At 44.8% G+C, this 19,534-nt stretch overlaps 1 protein-coding gene across 2 annotated transcripts; it reads left to right on the top strand.

The window, feature by feature from the left end:
• The first annotated feature begins 510 nt into the window (after positions 1-510).
• Positions 511-11,875, top strand: zc3h4 (zinc finger CCCH-type containing 4). 2 transcript variants are annotated; one of them, XM_054794724.1, is made up of 14 exons: positions 511-829; positions 3,216-3,510; positions 3,578-3,685; positions 3,764-3,968; positions 4,578-4,720; positions 5,172-5,250; positions 6,177-6,310; positions 6,464-6,577; positions 6,715-6,826; positions 6,934-7,043; positions 7,157-7,602; positions 7,999-8,261; positions 8,346-8,531; positions 8,605-11,875. In XM_054794724.1, exons 1-14 carry the CDS (start codon positions 750-752, stop codon positions 10,239-10,241), a joined length of 3,912 nt encoding a protein of 1,303 aa, XP_054650699.1. In that variant the 5' UTR covers positions 511-749; the 3' UTR covers positions 10,242-11,875. The 2 variants fall into 2 exon arrangements, with proteins under 2 accessions (XP_054650699.1, XP_054650698.1); XM_054794723.1 differs by having other exon boundaries at positions 7,996-8,261.
• The last annotated feature ends 7,659 nt before the right edge of the window (positions 11,876-19,534 follow it).

Below are 19,534 nucleotides of genomic sequence, written 5' to 3'. Positions count from 1 at the left end.
ATTACGTTTACTTAGATAGCAGCGCGCTATTAAATTCACCATTGTGTATTTATCCCTGAGCGTTGACTTACAAACACGTCCAAGAGTGTTATATTCCCTGAAAACAATCACGTTGTTATTATTTTGAATTATGATTTTGTATTTAGTAAACGTCAGTATCTTATTTTTATATGCCATATTTAGCAGTGGGTAGTTGAGCTATTCAGGTCGTCTTTTATCACAGTGGCAGATATTGACTTACCTTGTTACATATTACAACTATTTTATGGGCAAGCAGTAACAAATTATTTGAGGTCGAACATTTATCTGTCGTGGGATTTAAGATATTGGCTTATGTATAATTACGATGTCGCTACATGTAAAGTAATGGCGTCCATGTTGTGCCTGTGAAACTAAATATCGGGTTTATATTTACAAGCTACTCGGTAATGTCCGTGAGACGCATACAAGAATGTTAAGGTAGTGACGTCATTATCGGAAAAGCCCATCCCATTTCTGTGCGAAGAAGACAGTCGGCCATTTTAAGTGTTTCAGTCGTCATTTCACCTCGCTTCAGTAGGACGGAGAACGTCTGGACTCAATTTCAGCAAATTTCTCTTACAACTGTTGTGGAGCACTGCCTACTATGAACTGAAATTCAACTAAATCCAAAATCAAGTAGATCCTTGTGAAGTGACGCATAAGCCAGTAGATTCCAGTGTCGAGTTTGAATTTTTGGCACCTTCATGTTAGCTAACGGTTAAGAGGAAATGGCGGTGGAAAGCATGACTGTCCATCCAAACTCCCCAACTACCAACCACGAACACAACAGTCTCCTGACTGACGAAAGGTCGAGTAATTCTACAATCATATTTCAATGAAACTATTTATTTGTCCTGTGCTTTTACACAAAAGCCCGGGATGCCTTTTTTCTTTTTTGTCAGAGGGATTAAACTCGCCTTTTCTGGAAAACGGTAAAGAGGTAACGAACTGTATTGAACGACGACGCCAACTGGGAGGCCAAACGTCCGACATAACGTTTTCCCGTCATGTTATTACGTTATGTCACTCGGACGGTTATGCGACTCAACGCGGACTAATAATGACGACCAAAAGAGAAGGCCGAAGCTCCAAAAACATACTTGTTTGCCATCAACTTCGACGAATATACGCCATCGTCGAACTGTTTTGCGTAAACTAACCAGTTAGTTTTTTTATTTGATGTGTGGGTAGCTTTTATTTGGATGTGGGAAAACGACTCGACAGAGGTGTGAGCCCCTTTGGGGCTAACAGCGTCTTAGCTAGCTATGTCAGCTCGACGCCAAGCTAACGGCTAAGTGTTTTCATAACCATCCTCAACTTTGTAGCTCGTTACGTCACATAAGTAACACTGTGTCGTCCACGCTACGAAGGAATACTCGAATTTCTTCAAACATTTTTAACTTTACTAACCATTTACGACACATACGTATTACTAGTGGATACTGTAATAACTAACTGCGCATGAAACATTTTGCCAAATTAGTGCGATTAGTTGGTTTATTTCTTAAATCGACTAGATTTAACCCCTTAACTCGCAAGATTTATCAGGTCATTTGTATAACGTCACCTTTAAAGTTCATTCGAAGGGCATCTTAACTACCAAGTTCTAGATGGTGCGAGATTGTGTTGTTTAACATGTCCAAATTGACTCGCCCCAAATATGTACCAAAGTTGTGTAAAATGTCTGCAAAGCATCCCAGAAGTCAAAACACAAATCTTGACTTTCGACCTAACCCCCAGTTCCCAGTTGGCAAAATGAATATTTCAGTTTAGTCCAATTTCTTAACACCCACAAATCCCTCCAGTGACCCCAAGTTGTTAGGGGCAGGACTTTTTAATGGTTGTGATTGCAAAATATGGAGAAAGCCTGTCACAGTAAGTATCCCCCATTTTAATCATGGCCCTTTTCTTGATATCAGCTATTAAGTTCTGGACACATTGTGGAGTTAATGATGCCTCTTTAACTGATGTGCATGGTGTGTCCCACAGAGAGGAGGAGAATCTTGTGCTCAGTTGAATGTAAAAGCTCTGTAAGGGTGTGTTTTGAAACACTTGGAGACATTAACAGTGACACTTGTGTTGTTTTCCTCCATTGCTATGTAATATAACTCCTCCCTACTTAGTCCAGTTGTATGTTTGTCAAATCATTGACCATTCAACCCAGATGTAAGTAAGTCCCTTGGCAGGGAATGTAAAATCCTGGTTTGCATGACTTGCAGCTTTTCAGCTGGTCGTCTCTCAGCCTGCGGGTGACATGAACAGGCCAGAGAGGTCATCAGTTTGTCCATGCAGTCCCTCCCTCTATAATGGAATAAGATAAGCTTTAGGATAAAGAACGCCCTGTGTGCTTAACTGACAGGTTGTCATTAGTGGCCAGAATGTTGACATGACAAGTAAGGGTAGCAAAAATGTCCTCATGCTTGTAGTCTTGCAGAGCTCTGAGTATGAAGACTGTTGATTATAGTTTTCAGCCCCCCCAACTGACTATGTTAAAATATCCCTTAGCAAACTACGAACCCCCCCAGTTGCTCCTGATGCTGTGTCATCACTTGGTCAGTCAGTTGACAAAGTGTGCTTTGATTGCCTTGAAGTTACAAGAGTGTTATACAAGTGAAAGTTCATTTATCCCATGGAGTTTCATTTAGTGGTTGTAGGACAGTGCGCATCAGCATGTCTTCTGTAGTGTCCTTCATGGCGTCTGTTGTCTCCGAGCACAGCAAACCCACCCTTTGTCAATTAGCTGCTAATTTGACCCCACCCCCTGCCCTCCTTGATGCCTCTTTCCAAGCCGTCAGTGTGTGGCCTTCATGTGATCCATGTCAATTACAATCTGGTGATGGAGCTCACATGTAGCAGTTGTGTTCCAGCTGTGCGCCGCAGTCACACCACAGCGTCTCTCCCTTAAATGCAGCATCACTGCTATGGATAGCCAGCGGCGCCTCATTAGGTGCACATTCTAATTAAATTGAATGCATTGATCATTATGTCCATTCATAGTATTGGTGCTACGTGAACCTCCAAGAATAAGAAGAAAATGTCAAGTAGATACTAAGCTATGGGTGAGGACACAAGATGAGTTGTTTGAGAAAAGAACTTCCTAACTACTTGTGATAGTTGAGATTGTTTATTTGACTCATTGTGTGGCATGATGTTGCTCTACATGTTCTTTAAAAATGTTGTTTCTGTCCGTGCAGGCATGAGGAGGGCGAGCTGGAGGAGGGCGAATTGGAGGACGATGGGGGAGATGTGGTGATGGGAGGCGACGCGTCTGCCGTGGGAGGAGGCGGCGACGGGGCCGAAGAAGCCGGCGGAGGTGATGGCGCAGCAGCAGATGGGGGCGGAGAGCGGCCCCCGCGGAGCAGAGAGCGCCACGCCAGCAGCGAGACGGATGAGGAGAGGTCGCACCGTCGCAAGCGCAAAAGGAAGAAGGAGAGGGAGCGCGAGCGGGAGAAGAGGAGGGCCAAGAAGAAACGAAAGTCCAAACACAAAGTAAGTAAGTACGACCACGCAAGCTCCGCCTGGGATCCTCCTAACAACGTCAAATTGTCTCCCGCAGCGTCACGCGTCCTCCGATGACGACTACTCAGACTTCAGCGATGACTCCGACTACTCTCCCAGCGAGAAGAGAAAGTACAGAGAGTACAGCCCCCAGTACCCCCCTACCGTAAGTTTCATGAGCAACCACCACCACACTTGACGCCTCAATGTCCACCGTCCTTGATTGATTAACCCATCTCTTCAGTCTCACGGTGGCTACGGTGGCTCAAAGAAGGGTGGCTACATGAAGATGAAGATGGACAAGCAGGGCTACGGCGGCTACGACGACTATGAAGAAGACAACTACGAAGGAGAGGAGGAGGAGGACATGGGGGATGAAGAATACGACGACTATACCAAGGAGCTCAACATGTACCGCAAGTCCAAGGAGGGCGGCCGCGGCGGACGAGGTGAGTGTGAGGAGCCAACAGTGTGGTTGCTATTGGTCTGCACTGGAAAGTGTTAGCAGGTACTGTAATGTTGCTTCAATGCTGCAAGGATGTCAACATTAAATGTTGTGCTGAAAAAGTTTTCTTGATTTGGTCTGCATGATTCTGCAAAATGTGAATCATGACTTTCTTGTTTGGAATTAAGATACCCCACACACACACGCACATACACACACACTAGAAATAAGAAATAAATAGGAACAGAAAGACTGAGAATTCATCGCTCACTCAACAGTGTGTTCATGCACTTAACAAAGACAAGTCAAAAGAAAAGTCAAATAGTTAATGTGATTGCTCTTCCCGAGAGCTGTTTAAGGATCACTAGCGAGGCTCACCAGCAGGAAGGCCCAGGGCAGCAGAGCCGACTCGCCCCGTGTGGCAAGGTGCACTGGGGGACGGGGAACATGAACCCCTAAGTAAAATGGCAGCCTTCGTTTGCCATGCAAAAAAAAAAAAAGCAACGAAATTAGATGGCATGTTAGTGTGATTTGAATCGAAATCAATTTTTTTGTGCAGCCCTAATATTGATGAAGTGGTGCCACATAGTACACATTTGTCTTGCTACTGCAGGGGGCAGAGGTCGTATGAAGAACATGAGAGGCCGTGGCGGAATGAGGGGTGGACGACGAGGAAGAGGAGGTAGCAGAGGCAGAGGAGGACGAGGTGGAAAGATGGGAGATGATGATGGAGACGGTTATGGTGAGGACATGGAGGTGAGTGCTAACTGGTGATGATGATCTGCTGGACATGTCCTGCCTGTCTGAGGTCTTTTGGACTTTTGTCAGTGTTTCCCTGCCATTCTATTGGGGAGTGGGACTCCCATTTTATTTTTAAAAATGTACTTTCTACACAGCGCCTGATCACAAGTCATTTTAAGATATCTTTCATACAGAACAGGTCTATATCTTGTTCTTTTGTTAAACAAAGTAAATAAACTTATCTTATTGACACAACGGCATGTCATTTCTGGCACTACCTGGTTAAACACAGTTTTTCATCCGCTCTCTATCTTGTGCAAAGGACCGATCGCATTTATTAAATGGCACTTCATTCTCATGTTGAAAAAATATAACACCCCATCCACCCACTCTTAAGCTGTAAACAGAGGGTTGGACATGTTTGTTTTAGTCTGGATGGTATGAAATTGTTAACCTGTCTCTCCAGTATGACGACGACTATGACAACATGGGGGAGGACGACTATGATGACTATCAGTACAAAAAATCCAAAGACAGAGGAAGAGGTAAGTTCAACATTTTGTCCTTTGCGCCTGTGCTTGCCTGTGTATATATTAGCTTTTTATTCATTTCCCAGCTATAGCCAACCACGGTTTCACATGTTTTTGATATTTAAAAAAAATGCAGTCTCATTTTATGAGTTTGGAGATAAAGTTAATTAAAGCAGTTGCAGATTTAGTAAATTATTTAAATGGAAAAAAAATGTAGTCATGTAAAAACATAGTAATTTCAAATGAGTTTGCTTTGTGTTATGTGCACGTTACTGTTTCTTTAAGAGAATGCGCCTCTTGAGCGCACCTTCCCAGCAGTTGAGACTTACCGTAATTTCCGGACTATAAGTCGCACTCTTTTTTTTTTTTTTTTTCTCCCCCTGGCTGGTCCTGTGCATTGACGTTACTGTCAACAGCCATGAGATGCCGCTCTCGGCTAGCGATGCCAAGGATGGAGAATTCAATAGTTTCAGTGATGTGAAATGAGATTGGGAGCTTGGTGAACTTGCATACGGGTAACTTAGCTTGTTGGACTCCCCGGCTTGTTGTGTGAATGTAGCCTATTTGGCCTTCCAGGTATGTTCTTTATGCTACTGTGTACCTGAATAACTGTTAAGGTGTTACCTTAGCATACTGGACAGCTGTTCAGCCTGTTCTGTGTGCTATCGTGTCGTTGAATAACTTGCCTTCCCAGATTAAATGTCTGCTCAAATTTCTCAATAAATGGGATTTATAGTCCAGAAAATATGGTAATTAAGGATGGAGACACATGGTTTTCTTCCCATAGTGATAACAAAGGTATGAAAGATGTGGAGAAAAAATACTTTTATTTTACATCGGAGTCCTGTGTAAGTTTCTTTTGAAGTAAACGGGTTAAGCCAAGGCGTTTTAACTTTCGACTCCCGCACCCGCTTTGAACATGGCTTTGGTTTGCGGTCCAGGCGGCAGAGGTGGCAGAGGGAGAGGCCGAGGCAAAGGAGGACGCGGCATGATCAGAGGCAAAATGAGGAGCAGAGGGAGAGGACGGGGTGACATGGGCAATGATGACGACAACAATGGAGACATGGACAACGGGGTATGATCTCCATCTGCTTCACTCGTCATGTCATCTTTATTATTTACTCTGAAACACTTCTTAACAACAAATATATCAAGGATAAACTTTTAATTTTGGGGAGTTCTCTTGTGTCTTGACGTGTTTAGACATTTTCTTCTGTGTTTGTTTAAGGATGGAGGAGGGGATGTTGGACCAGGAATGGGAAAGAGGAATCAGCATGACAAGTACCAGGATAAGAAGGGAAAAGCCATCTGCAAGTACTACATTGAAGGCAGATGCACCTGGGTAAGAACAGAAGAACTTCTGCCGCTTTTAATAAAGCTTTTATCATTACATATTGTCAGCTTTGTCACAAAAGTCCACATAGCAAAAATCATATTTATGACTCCACATTTCCATTGTATTCCTTCTTCAACCACCAGGGCGACCATTGCAACTTCAGCCATGACATTGAGTTGCCCAAGAAGAAGGAGCTGTGCAAGTTTTACATCACGGGATACTGCGCAAAGGCCGACCACTGCCCGTACATGCATGATATCCTTTACTGATGAACACGCAGGAGCTACAAGCAACCTTTTTGAATGGAAAAATATGAATTTCACCTGGCCGTGAACATTGTTTCCCCTTAACGGCAACTCTACGTGAATTTCCCTGCAAGCTCTTCCACACCACAGGAAACTGTGTCAACGGTGATGAGTGCATGTTCTCCCATGACAACCTCAATGACGACACCCAGGAGCTGCTCAGCAAGGTAGAGATCCCTCATGAGCAGATTTGTTTTCTAGATCCGTAAAGATTGAATGGAGTCAACTGGACCTTCTTCATATTCATTTCATATAAGCTTTTCCATGCTGTCATCTTCAGATGCTGGCAGAGGATGCAGAGGCTGGAGCGGAGGATGAGAAGGAGGTGGAGGAGCTGAAGAAGCAGGGCATCAACCCTCTTCCCAAACCCCCACCTGGTGTCGGCCTCCTCCCCACCCCTCCTCGCCCTATGCCTGTAGACGGGAACGGCGGGGCGGGTGATTTTGGCCCCGCAGCTGGCGACTTTGGGGGAGTTCCTGTCGCCAACCAGGTGTCCATCGTCACCAAGGCTCCCTCTGAGCCCGGGTCTGTTCCTGGTCCTAACCCCTGCATGGGTGGTCCTCCTGTGCAAAATCCAGAAGGTGTTCCTTACCAAGGAGCGCCCATGAACCCTCCACAACACATGGGCCCCCCTCCTGCTGGTGGTGGTGGTGGGAAGAAGATCCCCTCCCTGTTTGAGATCAAAGTGCAGCCAACAGGACAGCTCGCTCAGAAACTGGCGGTTAGGTGAGTCCACACTCCTGATTTTTTTTTTTACATAACCCCTTACACCAGGGGGGTGTTGGAGGGCCACATAGAGAAAAACTGTAGGATGTGGGGCCGCTCTGATACATTTTGCTCAGTAAACATCCTAGAACCAATCCGTTGCAGGTCAACATATGCTAATCTATTTGAACAAAACAGCCACATAATGAATTAATTTTATTTTTACAATATGCCAAAGGCCAATAAAAAAAAATAGTTGTTAGCTGAAATGGCCCCCTGGCCACACTTTGGGCACCCTTGACTTGCTTGTCTCGTGCTCTAGGATAGTACAGGAGAAGAGGGGCCTGTCCAAAACTGAGGCAGAGCTAACCATCTAACAATGTTTGAATTCCTAACTACTGTGCTTTCCCTCAGAAGCCAGACACCCAGTAGCAACCAGGCAGCGACCCCTGCACCTGGGGCTCCCCCGACCTGCTTCCCCACCCCGCCAGGCATGATATCCCCCGACATGCAGAACATGGGCCCGGGGATGAACCAGGGGCCACCCATGATGGGGGGATTTGCGTCCGGGGATTGCCCTCCACATGGGGGCGCTATCCCTCCTCAGGGTGGAGGGAACTACTTCAACACTTTCTTCAATCAGCAGGAGGGAATGAAGATGGAAGGAGTTGTGGAAGAAGGTTAGAAAGTGTCTCAATATTTCATTGTTAGGATGAAGTTTAATTTACTGAGGTTCTACGTCTCTGTCTATCAATGTACTCTAGGAAACAAATTTAGCAACCAAGAGGACGCTGATAATGGAACCAGTCAAGGAGGAATATCTGTCTCAGACCTCCTCCCTCCAGCCCAACGCGTCCTCTTCATGAGGATCCAGCAGAAGCAGCAGGAGGAGGAGGATCGCGCCCGCCGCATGGCCGATGGCGGTGCGGAGAAGAGCAGAGACACTGAAGGTAAATGTTGACAAGCCTGCCATGCTGCCTTGCGTTTTTGACGACCACTCATTCTTAACTCCGTTTTGTGCAGCTGACTCAGGGAACTGGTACTCCAGCGAGGATGAGGACGGTGGCGGCAGTGTGACGTCAATCCTGAAGACGCTTCGGCAGCAGACCCAGGCTCCTCAAAAGTCGGACGCCCCAAGCGACCCCCGCCTCCAGAAGGCGTCTCCCGCCAACACTCCGGCTCGCCCCGCGGACCCCCGCTTGGCTCGCGACCCACGTCTGGCCCGTGCTGCCGAGTCGCCTCAGAGCTCTGACTCCACCCACCTTGCGCCCCCTGCTTCTTCGTCGGGGCCACCGGCAGATCCTCGGTTAGCTCGTTTGGCAGCTGCCTCAGCAGGCTCCGCCCACTTACCTGTCGCCTCCAAACCAGAAGCCCCTCTGGTCTACAAACCTCCGCCTCTCACAGCGCCAGCAGAGGAGGAGGAGACTGAGCGAGTCCTTCGGGACAAGCCCGTGCCAATTCCTCTAGATCCCCTCATGGGCATGGCTCTCAGAGATCCTCGATCGCAGCTGCAGCAGTTCAGCCACATCAAGAAGGACATTGTTCTCCACATGCCAGCTTTCTCCAAAGCCATCACCTGGTCCCCCGAGGACCTCCTACCCCTCCCCATCCCCAAACAAGACCTTCTACCACTTCCACCAGGCATTCCGCCAGTGCCTCCCCTTGATCCCCGTCTGTCTCGCAGCCAGCAGCAACTCCACTCACAGTCTCCCCCCACAGTTCCCCTTCCCTCCTCGGAACCCCCGGGCCCCTCGTCATCGTCCTCCCTCCCAGACTTTGAGCTGTTGTCTCGTATCCTGAAGACTGTCAACTCCAGCCCCTCCCAGTCCTCCTCACCTCCTCTCCCCGCTCCCCCCTTGGCACTGCTGGGACAACCTCCCCCTGCTCCCCCTACAGAAAAGCCAGTTGATCCCCGCATGGCGCGAAAAGCCCCCGCTGACCCCCGCCTCCAGCCGCAGAAATCAGCCCTCAAGCAGTCGTCTGAACCTGCCCCCCCTCCTACTGTCACTTCTGCAGTGTCCACAACCGGGTCCCCCCCACAGACCATTGCCCCATACGACCCGAGGCTCCTCTCCTCTGGAGGAGCAGGGCGCAGTGTTGCGCCGGGGCCACCAGGGGGAGCCAGTGTACTGAGCAGCATCAGTCTGTATGACCCAAGGACTAACAAACCAGGGAGCCCTGGTACCGCCACTGGCCCCAACAACTCCCCCAACTCAGCCAGCACAGAGTCCCGACTCGGGGACTCCACGGCTAGTAAACCCAAATCCAAGGAGCCCTTGTTTGTTCGGAAATCTGCGTTGGACCAGCCTGAGCCTGAGAAAAGCGGAGAGCAAGGCACCGACAGGTACAACAGCTACAACAGACCCCGGCCCAAACCAGCCCCCTCGCCCAACTCCACCGCCCAGGGAGGACCCACCAGCACCGGGGGTCAAGGTGCTCCCGGAGCCCCTGCAGACCAGGCTCCTGCCGGTGTCCACAACCTCCCAGTGCCCTCTCTGTTTGGTGTGGTGAAGCAGGCCAGCAAGTCCAGCGGGACCGGGAGCCCGTTCGGAGGGAATAGTCCGGCCCAGTCGGAGCAGACCACCGCCGAGCAGGACAACGGCTCACTGAAGGACGTTTTCAAAGGCTTTGACCCCACGGCCTCGCCCTTCTGCCAGTGACCCGCATGGGCAGAGGACATGAGACTGGACATGTTGTTGATCCAACATGGACACACACTAAAGTGTGAAAGACCTTTGGGATGTGGGAAAGTCAAATGTCTATTTTAAACAGAGTTATTATTATTCGATACACTTCTAACAGCACAACTTGCGTTTTAGCATCTGGTCGTTACCTCACACGTCTCACTTCCACAGTTTAGATTTTACTTTGGAGAATCGTCACACTCTTCGCCTCTTGTCAGAACTTTCCAACTCTTTTGGAAACGAGGAGAATGACTACCATACGACTTAAATTAATATGTTTGTTATAAACTCAGCATGTTTTTAATGTTTGTCACATCAGCAACATCTCATTTCTCCTCGTCCATTCTTTCCTGAGGAAGGCCACAAGAAGTTACCTTTCACCTTTCTGTTTCTCCCATCCTATTGGCCCGTTTGGTACAAACAAAACTTATTTTCCTCTAAAAGCAGATTTTGGTTTCCTCACAAAGGAGAGACAAAGGTGCACAGTCGAGCTGGCTGAGGTCTGGCAGGAGCGTGGGTGCCTCAGCTCTTAGCCGCTTTTTCTCTGAGTGGAAACCGTTATGTCTGCGGCGTTCTTGCAGGCAGTGTGACAATCACAAATGTAACTTTGTTTTAATGCCATCATCAAGGACACACGTCACGTCCTCTGGGCAGGAAGTGTCTCAATTTGTGCACTTCCATACTTACACTTAGCATTTTGTGCACTAAAAATGCTAACTCTACTTATTTAATATGGAACTGCGCAAATTTAGACACCGCCGTATTCTTCCTGCTGTGCTAAATAAGTAAATACGGCTTACTTACACTTTAGCGTTGCGAGTGCGTAAGTCCATTAACTTCTGCACTCACAATGCTAAGTGTAAGTATGGAAGTGCACCAATTGAAACGCAGCATTTCTGACTGCTTAGAACAAACGAGTGCAGCAAACAAATCCTGACCGCATAGTGTGGGCGGAGCTTTGGGACAACCTCCAGCAGACAGGACTTTGTAAAAAAATAAAAATAAAATTAAAAAAAAGTTCATTTTAATTTATTTTTTTACCCAAATGTACTTCTATACTTGCCATTTGTTGAATTGTTTTATATGTGATTCTTGCTCAGCTGAGTGAGAGTCAACAGGGGAGAGAAAATGTATTTTTTTGTTGTTGTCATTCAAGAGGCAGCGTCTCAGGCCTGTCAACCATGTTCTTGTTGAATTGTTCTTTTTCTCTATAGCTTTGTAAATCTGCTTTCTTTTGCATTAATACCAATTTGACCCGTATATTGTCTGTGGAGGGGTGGACTTTTCTAACTGTACACTGTAGGTGAGTATTTAAATAAAGATACAAATAATTCCACCAGATTCAAGGCGGTTTTATGGCTCATTAGCGCATTTGAGATGTGATTCATAGTGAGATGCATTCCAAGAATTGTATCAAAAGTCTGCCTTTCCAAAGATGATGCTTTTGCAGTTGTAGTTGACTGTGTGTCGTGGTTTGTCATCCTTTGGTCACCTTACTTAGCTACTTATGAGGAGTCCTTCGCCACAAAGTGGCGTCCAACAACAGACAGGAACATGAGGACTCCAGAGGATGCGCTGATGCTAAAGTTACTAATATAAACTTTGATACAATTCCAGTGTCTTCTCTTGTGTACTTTATTTGTGTCATTTCAACAGGGCGAGGACGTCATGCAGACTTTGCTTTTGGATCTTTTGTCTCTGGCGGCGTGCCGCTCGCGTCCTGTTCCTTGCCGTGATCCCTCCATTGACACTTCCTGTTCCCCTCCCATCCTGCTACGCTGGCTCCAGTGGGACTGGTGAGTATTCATCCTGCACCTCAGAGATTTCCTCTCATTGCTGCGTGTTCCTTCTGGAAAAGTCCATGCTGTATTACTGTAGATACACCCACGTGCCACTACAGTAGGTGCACCTAGGCACATATAAAGAGCTGCATCAGGAAGAGTTTCTAATATCAAGAAAACTTAAGTCTCAGATGACCACTATGTAACCTACTGGGAAGAGCTGGCCCTACTCAAAGTGGTGCCCGAGGCACTGTCCTCCATCAGCGATTTACTTGTAATTGTTCCGAAATGTACGATATTATTTATTTACTACAAATAATACATAGGTGTATATCTATGCCAGTGACGTTGCGTGACAGGAAGAGCAATGAAATGCTCTTCCACTGGATGGCAGAAGGTACATAATGAACCTGTGTAGCCACCTGTTGCCTCGGTGGTGTGCTGTGAGACTTCTAATGGTGGAGTAAAGGTTGGGAAACACTGGCTTAATGGGCCAGCCGGCTCTGCCAGCCTCTGTCACGATACTGTATCGACTGAGATGTATCGAAAATTCTATCTTTGCAAATATAATGTCCAGGTATTCATTTAACTTAGTTGTGCTTGTATTTTGCATCATTTTGGGAGTTGCTTTACTTGCTTGATCGGTTACCTTTTCAGCTAAAAATCAAGCCATGAGTGTGGATGTGCTGAATTTGGAGGTAAATGGACGCATGTCACCGCGCTGTATCTTTGATGGGTAATCTTCTTAGCTGACGCTACCTGTTGGAAGTGTACATATATTTAGAACGTGTGAGCCTCTTAAGACCTTTGCCAGGGATTTCACGATTGACGGAATGCCCCACTTGCGCTGCTAATTGCAGGAGGGTGGTTTTATTTTTCTGCTTTGCTCACACTGATGGGTACTAGCGATTTTTCTTTAAACAATGAAGCAAATGTGCGCTCCACTGAAGGGAAAGCCTCGCTGTGACGATTCAGAGTGACTTCTGACGCTACCCTGTGTTTTCGCAAGAACACACCATACAGTGAGTTTGAACTGCTGGCTACAATATTTTTTGCCTTTGTGCAACGATGGGAACTGTAAAAAAAAAAAATAAAAGTAAAGTTATTCCAAAGTGGCCGGGCATCCTCGGGCACTCCCGTATTTGGGTACACCACAGAAGTGGTGTAAAAATGGACGCAAAAATGTAATTTACACAGTCTTTACTTGCCAGCAGTCACAACAGCCTGAGTTGTGTCAAATACTGCACTGCGTTAATCCTCACCATTTTGCTCTTTGACTTTCTATCACGGTTTTCCAAAAATATATTAATAAATCATGCTGTTTCGTGGTTGAATAAGGCCTATTATTAGTAAAAAAAATATGTATATTCAAGCAAAAGTAAAATGCAAATATGAGGCATTCAGAAGATTCATTGAAAGACGTTGCGATGATATGCAGTATTCTACACTGGTCACTAGGTGTCAGTAATGTTACTGTAATGTTCGGAGAGACACACAAGCACCTGCTTTTATTGCAGGTTTGAATGAGCTCACAACATGCACAATAATCCCTAACGAAAACGGGCTACACCAGTGCTTCTGAAATGGGGGGGGCCTGAGAGGCAGGGAGGACCTTCAGTATTAGTGCAGACCTGCCAACATGCATGAATTTGTCAAACTCTGCATACAATTTGACTCTTGAATGTGCTTGGATGCTTCACAACTCTCCATTTTGTTGCATTTCGCTGGTTTCAGTTTGAAGTTCAGTCTGTACAGTACATTGCTGTCCCCCAGTGGGGGCATGACAGAGACAGAGACTAATTGAGAACCACTGGGCTCCACCAAGCTAAAACTCAAGCATTTGTTTTGCGCGTGTCTTAAATGGCATAGTTTCTCTTATTATGTCTACTATACTGGGTAATAGGAGTGTAAAGATAACTATAGGGGTGTTATTTCATGTCTAGAGGGCTCTAATGATGTTAAAACCCATATTTAAAAGGTCGTAAACAGGTTTTCCATGCTCTTAACTATGAAAATATTCAATTTAAAGTATAAATAAGGAATCCTACTTTGTGGAAATTCACTTATCAGTCACGTCTGGAACCAATTAACCCCAATAAACGAGGAACCCAGTGCTGTTTTTGGACAGTATCAATCAAATCTGAGCATTCCATCATTGTCATTTTGACGGAGCTCTTGTATTAGTTGTGTTTACATTGTGGACCTAACGAAGTGGCCAGTGAGTGTGCCGTGGTGGTCTCTCGGAGAATGTGAACAGAGAACACATCCGTGTGGATTGTGGCCTTCAACGTGTCTGGGGCCCACTTGAGCACAGTGACATCACTTTGCTGGTATGCGTGTGTGTAATGCATGCCTATACATCTGACACACACACACACTTCTGTTCAGTAATTGGAAGACAAAATGCTTCCACTGGCTGCACGTCAACATCATTTTACAATCTTAAGGCTTTAGATACCCAAGTCATAAACACTAAAACCACAAAGTCAAACTGTCACTTCAGCTTTAGTGCAAATTCTTGCGTTCTTCTGCTGCTGCTTAGAAGACGAGTGTGAGAAGAGTTTATATAGCAAGGACTACAGAGCACTGGAGGATTACTTCAACATTTTCTTGCTGGACAAAGCAAGACACTGTTGACATTGGGGGGGGGGGGGGGGGGGTAATTTTCCTACATCACAGTCACAAGAGGAAGTAATGCATTGCTTGACAGGAAGCTATCTGTATGACCACATCTAACTACAAACATATGAAGTCATTTTACACAAAGCTGTAATGGTACAGTAAATTACAAGAATATTTTATTAGTGATTAAATTATACCACATATATCATTTCATGAGAATAAAGTCTTATAATATTATGAAGCAACTTTATTAAAGTTATTTTAAAAACAGCTTTATTCTTTCTTGCAAAAATAACATTCCATTAAGTTTTTAATTTTAATTTTTTTTTCAGCATGGCTTTGATATTCCTTAGTACGTTAATATTCCTATTTTTTCTGGCTTAGTGGCCGACAAACACAAGTTCCCGTTTTTTAAATATTTTGGCTTTAAAAAAAAACAAAAACACAAATAAAACTTGGTTTAAAAAAATGTAATTTTTATAATAGATTGTTTATCTGCTGTCTTGTTCCAGTGATCCTATGTTATGATTTTATATTATTAAATATTATAAATATAACAATAATAATGTATTATATTAATATTTGTAGATTTTTTGTATTGTTAATAATAAATTATATATTATATTTATACTTTAAAAAAGATAATGAATTATATTATTATAAATATAATTTGTTATAATAAATATTAATCAATTATTATATTTATAATAGTAATAATAATAAGATAATAGTTGGTATTATTACAAAAATACAATGACATTTTTATTATAACAATAACAATGTGATTATTAATATTTACTATTATTATTATTATTGTGCTGTGTTTCGAATGGCACACTTCCATCTTCCAACTCAAGTCTTTTGAATGCTTACGTGTGTTTGACACTGAGAAGTACTGCAAAGCGCCGTGCATTGCTAGCATCTGGATGCTGCACTCAAAACGGTCAAAATGGTGGACACTTTGCACCCTCCAATGTCGCCATCTTGGCTACGTACCGTAGCGTAACTACGAACAAACTTTTACAAACTTGAAACAATGTTGAAAAATTTCATTTTTAATGCCAATTATTTCATATTTTATCACGCGAACCAAATGTTGTTGAGCGATTGCAAAAAAAAAAAAAGGGGGTGGGGAGGGAGAAGAAGAAAAAGCAGGTAAATGTTGCGCAATGACACTACTGTAATGGATTTGGGACAGCGCTACGCTGTCAAAATGTGCACTCAGGAAACAAGTCCACTTAGTAAACAGTGTAAGTGTACTGACGCAAGTGTTCCATTTTAGGCACAGCGTCTTTATGCCAAATTCTCGAAGGCTTACTGTAACGTCTTCCATGTGGGGGCGTGGCCTCATGATGTTGGAAGTGTGCTTGTTTGAGATGGCCGGGATTGTCTTGTCTGGCAGACTCCAAGCCGTCACTGCTCGTCCTCCTGGGAAGACTCCCACTTCCAAGTCTCCTCCTAAAGGCGTCACTGCGGTGATGCTTAGACAATGGCTACACACACACACACACACACACACACACACACACACACACACACATGCCCTCTCCTCTTTGATGGATCATTCCCATAAGTAGCCAAAACTTGTTTCCCGTCAAAATCCAAGCATCCGGCCTACATTTGCATCTTAGTATGGAGTCATTCTTTCAGCTCATGTCTCTCTCTGTTGTCTTTTAGTTTTTTTAGATATGATTTTATGATTATATGTACATATATATATATATATGTATATATGTATATATCAGGTGGTGTTTGCCAACTGTACACACCTTTATACAGTGATAAACAGCTGATGCGCTGTTTTTGTGGTGAAGTGTACCAAAATACCACCTTTGCATTGCCGTACCAAGCACAGTTGTAGGGTCCCTAAAGGGGTGGGGCTAGATACAGTGCAGCGTGTGTTGATTGGTGGACAGAGAGGAGGGTCACTTCACTGGACCAGCTCCTTGGAAATGTGGACATTTTCCAATAAGGATATTTTTTTAATATGGAGCAGCAGATTCTTCTACCCTGTGTGCAGTTTTTGGGTGACTCAGGAGAAGCACTTTCTTTTTTCTTTTTTTTCCTCGGCGACGCCAACAGCAACATCTCCACTTCCTGTTGTGAAGTGCCAACTTGAAACCACCTCGGCCCGGAATGTTCCCGAACACACACACTGACACGGGATTTTAACTCCTCCCTGCTCTGAGGAACATGCCTGTTATTGTCATCTCACACACACACACACACACACACACACACACACAGCTGGAAGCGTTCCATCACATCACGTGATGTTTGTTTGCCTTCCAGTTATGAAGGTTTCCAGCTCACTTGGGACTGTCATTCACACACACATTAAAACAGTTTGACTCTGACCTTTCACCCCATTGCGACCCCTTACCAACTGGCCCCCACCCCACCCCGGCTGCCAGTTAAAGATGTCCACTGAGAGGATTGGACTCCGGCCAAGCAGAGAGGCGTCGGCTTTCCCCTCGTCTCTTCCTCCTCTCGTCTATTTCGGAATGTTTGTCACAGGGGGGCTGTGACCCCTCCGTACGACCCCCACGGAGGAGGCGATTGCGGGAGGTGGGGTGGGGGTTGTGGGAACGGAAGAAGGGCGGACCGAATGCGAGGAAAAGGAGCGGGAATTATTTTCACATGTTGATGGTGTGTGTTTCATTTGTGATATCATGCTTTTATGTAACCTTGTGTGTGTGTGTGTGTGTGTGTGTGTGTGTGTGTGTACATCTGTGTGTAACGACACATTTATGACATCCCGCGTTCTCGCTGACATCATCCTTTGTTGTCTCGCTCTAGGAAAAACAAACTTGTGGAAAAAGTCAAGAAAGTGTCCACATTTAGGCAAAGTTTTTTTGTCTAATTTTACCCTTGTTACGCCGCACTGTTTTTTGTTTTTTTTTTTGAAGGCGCCCTAGTATGCAAAAGTAACTTTTTTAAACATGTTCGAACAATAAAATGTCTGTTCATGAGCACCAAACATGAGAAAAATGTAGCGTCTCCCGCTATCGTCTTGCTAGCTTCACTTTTAAGAAAAGAGGTGCCGCAAGGCTCGCTTTTGAACTTGCAAATTTTCGTGATGTCATGAAGGAAAAACTTGCTTATCTAGTGGACATGACATGATACTGCTACTCAAAGGGGTGTCCAAACTTTTTCCAGCAAGGGTCATATACTGAAAATAATGAAAGGATGCTAAGTAGTTACAGTACATATATTTCAACATAAAAACTGCATCGCAACTTTGTGATATAGGTTTTTGCTGTCCTTTTGTTTTTTCCCAAAATATTTCAACTGTCTTCATAAGTAACCTAAGTAACCTTGTAAATGTTCTTCTTGTAATTTTATTACTTTATTCCCATAAAACCTTTTTCACAACGTAATTTTCCAAAAATGAAAACTTATTTGATTGTATTGTCATAATGTTACGACTTAATTTTTAAAAAAATGTTTTTCTTTAATAATTCAACACTTTTAACACATTTTTGTCTTTTCTGCAGTTTTCTTATATTATTTTCCAACTATTTCAACTTTCTTCTTGTAAATTTTCTTTTTGTAATATTGTAACTTTATTCCCATAATATTTTGGCTTTATTCTTGTATAATTACTGCTGATTTTTCAAATTTTTCCGTTTTTTGTTGTTAAGTGTTAAGTTATATTTTTAGAATGTGCCACGGGCCAATAAAAAAACAGCCGTGGGCCGCACATGGCCCTCAGGTCTTACTTTGGACACCCCTTCCTTAAACTAAAGTCTAGAGCTGTGCCAACTACAGACGTGAGAGTTGTATGTTTTAATCATTTTGGTTTTCTTCAGCGAATAAGCTAACCTAGCATGATGTTGCTGTTTTGTGTAATGTTAACACTTTAGCATCACATAGCTATGCTAGGGTTGGTAAAGTTTGTGTCCTCCTGTCCCGCTCCTTAATGTTACGTTGTTGTACGTGATTATGGCATGTGTTGTGTTGAACAAGTGCAGAATGGATAAGTTGGAGCTACACTCTGTCGGAAAGAGGCGTGGACAAACGTAGCTCATTAGCATTAAAGCTACAGGCAGATAAGAGCATTTTCAAACTGTCTAAATTCCAGCAATAAGGCTAACACCCTTCCATTACACGATTGTGGGACCTTTCAATTTGAAATTGGTGAAAAATACTGTAATATGGGACCTGTCAGCCGTGTTTAACCTCCTCGTTCCTGGAGGGAATGCTAACACATTTTAAGCAGAGATGAGGTGACTCTCCTGAGTCCATTTTTCCTCCTCTGTTTTAGTCCCAGTGGGCGAGGGTCTGCAGCAATCCCCGCAAAGTGGAAGCACATGGAAGGCTGACTCACAGATTCCCAGAATTCCCGGGTATGATGTCACACACTGTCCCAGCTGCAGCTCTGCGGGCTGGCGATGCTGTGCTTTCGATGGACATGTTGATGTTCTGATTCTTCTTGTGAGAGGTCCCAAGGTGGGACGGATCCACGCCACCTGTTGCTGAACAGCGTAGAGCGACAGAACATAGATCTGCTCTGAAATGACACGATGCCAACGCTACAAGGCCAGCACGAACGTTGCCCGCTTCCTTTTTCCTGCTCTTCCTGTGTTCCCTCCACTTCCTCCTCATCCTGAGGAACAACAACAACACTTAAAGTGTTCTGCATTTGAAATCTTATCTGGAAAACACTTCTATGGGCCTCCTCGATGCAGGGCTGGAGAGCTTCCAGCCTCTCCGGGGTGGAAGGCGGGCTCAGTGTGCGGTGACACCTGGGGTGGGGGCTGGAGCCTCGCCATGAGGCCTGGTGGAGGTCTGCACTGATTACATCTTGATTTATTTAGCTGATGTCATGTGTGATGTAAGCACTTGGAGCAGACAGCCTGTGTG

Source organism: Dunckerocampus dactyliophorus, chromosome 12 (genome assembly GCF_027744805.1).
Source record: "Dunckerocampus dactyliophorus isolate RoL2022-P2 chromosome 12, RoL_Ddac_1.1, whole genome shotgun sequence".
NCBI classification, from domain to species: domain Eukaryota; kingdom Metazoa; phylum Chordata; class Actinopteri; order Syngnathiformes; family Syngnathidae; genus Dunckerocampus; species Dunckerocampus dactyliophorus.
This window is presented reverse-complemented; position numbering and strand designations above follow the sequence as displayed.

Bases quoted from the DNA above. Each gene is read 5' to 3' on its own strand.
- zc3h4 (XM_054794723.1), top strand. From the start codon at position 750: ATGGCGGTGGAAAGCATGACTGTCCATCCAAACTCCCCAACTACCAAC. The intron at 3,686-3,763 runs GTAAGTTTCATG...CCATCTCTTCAG, and splicing joins GCCCCCAGTACCCCCCTACC to TCTCACGGTGGCTACGGTGG. The intron at 6,827-6,933 runs ATATCCTTTACT...CGGCAACTCTAC, and splicing joins CCACTGCCCGTACATGCATG to GTGAATTTCCCTGCAAGCTC.